We start from the raw sequence: 6,443 nt of genomic DNA on the forward strand, positions 1-6,443 counted from the left end.
TAGTAGACATATGTTAAATCAATTGGAAAACTTGTGGGTTATTGAGTAAATTAAGGTCGTTTAACATATCGGGTTGTTGATTTGGGTTATTTGGACGTTGACTACGATTACCCAGGGTAAAAGGGTTGTTGTTGAAATTGTTGTTTGGAAACATTTTTGGTTAAAGATGAAGAAGATGAAAGTAAAAAAGGAAGAAGAAAGGGATATGTGTGTGTGAATTGTAAAAGGGAAATGGAATGGAAAGGATTTGTTTTAAAAAAAAAGGGGGAATTTTTTTTTTTTTTTTTTTATCTTAGTCAAACTAGTTGGTAGGCATTTACTCCACCTCGGTCAACGTGATGGTCAAAGGAAGAAAGGGCGAGAGGGAGAAGTCGGGCGAATGGGTTGTCGGTCGACGGGGGTGATGCGGGGGGCGACGGTCGGCGAGGGAGGGCAAGGGTCAGGAGTTTCAAGGTCCACTCCGCTCAGTCTAAAGTTATTAAAAAGTAACTAAATGAGTACTGTAGTAGTTAAAAACTGAATTGTTATACATAGTAATTTGTTTAGACAATGTGCCAAACCCGATCACCTATCCGTCAAGTCGGGTCATACTCTCTCTCTTTCCTAGGGTTTTCGTTCCTCCCTATAACCTATACGTACAAACCATCTATATCTCTCATTCTATATCCTCTATATTTTCAAATCAACAAAATCAATCAATCAATCAATAACATAATACATCAAAAAAATGAACATCGAAATCATAGGGCGGCATGCGCTTCTCTTCGACGACGATGCAAACGCAGCGTTCGTAAACTCCGACGACGCACTTGTAGAATGGAATTCGCTTCTAATTGACCGTTACGACGTCCGTCACCTCCTTTCCACTCCTCCGCCGTCCCGCCGCCGCCGTAATCCACAAACGTCTCATTCTTCCGCTGCCGATGCTGAAATTGATTATGAACGGTATCTGGATCTCCATTCATCTTCTGATGACGAACAAGGTAGTTATTATTATGACTTGAATTATATATACATACATATATATGTATATTATTTGTATTAATTGAACAGTTTTTAGTTTCTGACCTAAGTGTATATATATATATATATGTAAATTATTTGTAATAATTGAAAGCATTTTGTTATGTTATGTCAGCCAGTGAGAGTACTTTATTAGTTGAAATTTTCATGTGGTTGTTTTTTGGCACAAACCGAGTCCGATTGTATCTATCTATATCGTGTCAGTTGTCGAAAGGGATTCATCAATTGAAAGATGAATGTGGCGGTTATCGGAATGGGATTGAGCCGGATTGTATTGCTTTATTATATGAAATGTTCTAGGGAGATTGCTTTATCTGATGAAACTTAAATGTGTCGTTTTTTGGTATGGGATTCAGCCAGTTTGTATCTCCTTATGTTAAATGTTAGTTATTGCTTTATCAGATAAAACTTGGATATGTCTCTTTTTCCCGTAGTGTTGAGTCAGATTACCTTTGGTTAACTAGCGAGATTGCTTCATAAGTTGAAACTTGAATTGTTGGTTTTTTTTCATAGCCGCACTGAGTTAACTAGGATTGCAATTTGTTATTAGATGGTAGTAAGCAATATTGCTTCATCGGTTGAAATTTGAATGTGCCTGTTTATGGCATAGGACTGAGTTATTTATATTAAATGTTAGCTAGTGAGATTAGCTCTTTAGTTGAATCTTGATTGTGCCGGTTTTCAGCATGAGCTTGTAAATAAATTGTTGCAAGGTGATGTTCATGAAGGTGGGCAAATGCTTTTGCCGAGTTCTAGAGATGCTTCGCTTTTTAATACAAATCCTTTTTATGAGTAGTATGTTAATAGTAGTTATGAAGTGCGAAAGAGTTGGTTGACAGGATCCGGGTTTTGAGTAATGAGGCGATGTCTTGTCAGATGATATAGAACCTTAGAAGGGCTTGACTGGTTGACATACAGTGCAAGGTTATTTAGCTCTTAAGTGTTTGTTGTATTTGTTTAATGCTGCTTTAGAGATTTGGCGTTGTTATCTTAGATGATATAGAAACTATAGGTTCTCTGTTTTGTTTGGTCACGGGGTATGAAACCTTGAAAACTGTATGTATGTACCGCCAGACTGAAATGCTTTTAGAAAAAGTTTTTATGGTGGCTCTATAATAATTTCTTAGGGAAACCTGTTATAATATTCACATCATTCTGTTTGTTATATTTCTCATATTTTTATGTTTTATGCTAATAATTATATTTTAACTCCCACTATGCCGGTGTTCGTAAATCTCATCTTTGTATTTTGTTGTATGCAGAATATGCGAAAACAGAAGCTGTGGGTGGCTTTAATGCTGTTCCTTTTTCATATGGAAACTATGAGGATTCTAATGATCAACAGAAGGCTGAGACTGAATCGGAAATCTCTGGATTTCATCCCCCTTTCCCTGTTCCTCGCAGCTTGGTTCAAAATTTGGTAAGTTCGAATGCATCAACTTTTTATAAATTCTTGACCTTGATGTTATTGTTTATATTTAACTTCTACTCAGATGGATGTGACTGATGGATGAATTTTCACGGTACGTATGTAATTTAAAGGCTTACCATGTCTAAGTGTACAGATTCTTGGAGCAGAGATCGAGTTTTGACCTAAGGTTGCCATACACAGGCACCATATTCTCTTTTGATATCATGTGCAAGGGTCCGTGCAGGTGGGTTAGGATTATAGAATGTTTTATTACTGTAATAAGGAATAATCAGCACACAACTTGAGAATGGAAGCAACACAACTTAAGTAAATAATATTCTATTGTATCTTTTTTTTTTCCACATATTTTGTCAGTCTTATTCTTCCTTATTGGTATTTTGAGTAAAGGGCTATATATTTTCATGAAAATGGTTTGCTTCCGTTTGCTAAAAGGCAGTCTTCTTCGTTTTCTATTCGTTTGTGTTTTTCTAGCCTCCTACAAAGAAGGTACACCAGATCATTGCAAGGACTGCTCTTTTTGTTAGCAAGAATGGAGGTCAATCTGAGATTGTTTTGAGGGTGAAGCAAGGAGATAACCCGACGTTTGGCTTCTTAATGCCTGACCATCACCTACATCCGTACTTTAGGTTTCTGGTTGATCACCAAGATCTTTTGCAGTCGAAATATGAGGGGCAGGATAATGATAAAACATCCAATACTGAGAATGCTGCAGGAGCTGGAGCCTTGTCTTTGCTTGGTTCTGTTTATGGTACTGGTGAGGATGAGGATGCGGGAGTCGAGCATGCATCATCCCCTGGAGAATGTGTATCTGGTAACACTGTGGATATAAATGCCACCATGTCTCTTGCAACAGGGAAAACCAATGCTGCTGGAAAAGATGAGTCTTCAAAGCATTCACTTCTTTCAAACAAAGACGCTCCTATCTTGAAAAGAAGTTCTATATCAACTGCATCAAAGACTGGAAGGACAAGCAGTATGAATAAAGGAGAGTCTTTGGGTTCACTTCCTGCTGCTCCAGATAAGTTGCGGGCTTCTTCGCTTCCGCCTATTCCGAAGACTGAGCAAATGCTCCTGGATCCTCCATCTGATATGAAACCATTGGTTGACAAGATTGTAGAGTTCGTCATCAAGAATGGCAGGCAGTTTGAGGCAGTACTTATAGAACAAGACCGTGGCCATGGGAGATTTCCATTCCTACTCTCATCTAATATATTCCATCCTTACTATTTAAAAGTTCTGCAGAAAGCCCAGGAGGTACCCGTTTTTTTTTCAACAGTCTGATTAATTATATTTCTTGCTGATGTTTAATGAAACTGCTCTTTGTGCTCAACTTCACCTCATTTTCTTCAGACTTCAATGTTGTTAAGGGAATGACACGAAGTTTGCAGATAATTTACATGCAAATTCTTGAGTAGAGCTTTTAGCTGTTAAAACTAATAAGGGCCTGATTTACTGAATTACAATATTGAGTATCAAATTGCAATCTGTAGCTCCATATAGAAGCTGGTTGCTCTTACTTTTTTAAACTGCCTGAGAAGTTTTGCCCGGAATAATGTAGGATGCTCAAACTTGTCACTTTCTATTTGTTTGTTCCCGCATCAACGAAATTACTACTTAAGTCGGCCTTCGGCACAATATTCAACTAATGTGTGCTTTAGTGCACACGTTTGTATTAATTCTACTCTCAAAGTTGGAAAATGAAAAAAATTTGGACTTTTTTGGTGGCAAGTTGATTAATTATTCTCGATTTTGAAGAAATATCTCTTGAGTTTTTAATATATGTTTTCGATGGTCTTTAACTTCGAGTGCCCCTAGCGCACAAAGTTACGATCATGGGCTGGGTTGTTTATATATAAAACGGGTACATAATACATCTGTTTGTTCTTCCATCTGAAGTATTCTGAACCCTTAATTTTTCTCAATAGAACACCGTGAAATATTTACCTTTGTGCCCTTGCTGTCATAGCTTTCTCTGGGTGTTTGTTATATAGGATTATCTGCAACAGTGTGTGCCTATTTTTTGTGAAGAAATTTTTAATGGCACTGTAGTCTAGCTAATTCAGATTTTATTCTCTGATTACTTTTTTTTTCGTATTGTAGTCAAAATTAACGATTAAGAGTTTCCACAATGAGAAAGAGGAATCCAGAGGAAATATCTGGAACAAGAAAACGTCCGTCTCAAGGGAGAAAAGGAATCATCTGGTGGAATCTGATGATATACCAGTTGATCCTGAAAGGAAAGAAAAGTTCAAGATGGTAATTAACAAGTCTAAAAAGGATGGATCAGATTTGCCAGCTAAAGCCACACAACCGGAACCTAGAGTTCAGGTAGATGCTGCTCAAGCAGCAGCTATTCTTCAAGCTGCTACGAGAGGAGTCAACCATCCTAGTTTAGGAATTCTGTTTGGGCAACCCTCGAATGGAGCTAAATCCTCTGAAGCACAAATGACTCATGAGCAGAAGTTAAAGGCAGAGAGACTAAAACGGGCTAAAATGTTTGTGGCACAGCTGAAAAGTGGAGCCGCTCCTTTAAAAGCTGAAGCTCCACGTGGCTTTTCGGTCGAACCGCCAGGAACAGCGGTTGACAGTGGCCTTGCATCCAAAGATGGAGTGAGGAGCACAATTCCTTTAAAAGACGCTTCTGAGAGAAAATTGAAGTCTGAAAAGGAACATTTGAATGTGGAAAGACGATCAAAGAGGAAATACCGAGCTAGAGGCGAAGCATCAGAAGTAGCAGAAGTTGAAGAAGAAGAAGAAGATGATAATTCTGAGGTTGATGAGAGAGATGGAAAAAAAACACGTAGACGCCATACAAAGAAGCACCGATCTCGTAATCATTCAGTTGAAGCTGACAGTGAAGATGATGAAAGAGAGTATAAGCATGTTAAAAGAACACATCGATCTCATCGCTCTTCACATAAGCATGATGACATGGACAAAAGCAAGGAAGAAAGGGATCATAAGTCATCAAGGAAAAAGAAGCATCGATCTCCTAGCTCTTATGAAGATGATGATGGACACAAAAGTGACCGTGAGTATTCCAGAAAGAAGCACCGGTCACGTTATTCTTCATTTGATGAGTCCTCTGATGAAATTGATAGTGACCACAAGTATTCTAGAAAAAAGCGTAAACATAGATCTCACAGATCTTCTCATCACAGTAAAGATAGGCACAAGGATAGCAAACGCCACTCGTCTAGGCATAGACAGGAACGTGACGTCTTATCTGAAGAGGAGTCGAGGGACCATATCAAGGCTGATAAGCATAAAAAGGGATCAAACTCAGAAAAAGAAGAACTTGAAGAGGGGGAGATCAGCTCAAAGTTATCGGGGCAATCAAGAGAGAGACCTTTTGCTAAAGTTTCTAGTCGCGAACCTTCGGTTGATATATCAAGTCAAGATAGGAGACCATCTAGCCAGCCCATTGATACAACTGAGGTCCCTGAGGACCTCAGGGCCAAAATCAGAGCAATGTTAATGTCCACAATGTAAGATCTAAATTTCTGTTATTAGTTTAGCACTTTGGCTGTTATAGTATTAAATGTTGTTAAATCCATTTTCCCTCTACTGCTTCATGTTTTCATGATTTTACTTTTTAACGTGTCTAGGAGATGCATAAATGCATACAAATATATAATTTCTGTTCCAAAAGAGAGCTCAGGTGTGATCTTTTGAGCCAGGCTTCATAATTTTCCAAACTTGTAGAATACTAGAATGTATGGAAAATTTTTGTTTCTCCATTGTCCCACCCTGGTCATTGTCGCTTGTTCTTTTTCTGCCTTCCATACACAAACTGGATTGAGGTTCGTTTGGATCTTGACCAAGTCAGCCTCCTTATATCTATCTAGCTATCTCTCTCTCTCTCTCTATATATATATATATATATATATACATATATATAATTATTATGTTTTTATTCTATTGTTTTGCCCCTCAAGTCAACAATAGCTGCTGGAAGTGTATGCTTTCGTTTTTGTTTTCTTTTGGG

The 6,443-nt window shown here is 38.1% G+C and overlaps 1 protein-coding gene across 1 annotated transcript; it reads left to right on the top strand.

The window, feature by feature from the left end:
- Positions 1–658: 658 nt before the first annotated feature.
- LOC122591006 lies at positions 659–6,011 on the top strand. The gene is made up of 4 exons (XM_043763186.1): positions 659–983; positions 2,286–2,443; positions 2,927–3,709; positions 4,556–6,011. The coding sequence occupies exons 1-4, from the start codon at positions 728–730 to the stop codon at positions 5,945–5,947; spliced, it is 2,589 nt and encodes an 862-aa protein (XP_043619121.1). The 5' UTR covers positions 659–727; the 3' UTR covers positions 5,948–6,011.
- Positions 6,012–6,443: the final 432 nt, after the last annotated feature.

This window comes from Erigeron canadensis, chromosome 3 (genome assembly GCF_010389155.1).
Source record: "Erigeron canadensis isolate Cc75 chromosome 3, C_canadensis_v1, whole genome shotgun sequence".
Lineage (NCBI taxonomy): Eukaryota > Viridiplantae > Streptophyta > Magnoliopsida > Asterales > Asteraceae > Erigeron > Erigeron canadensis.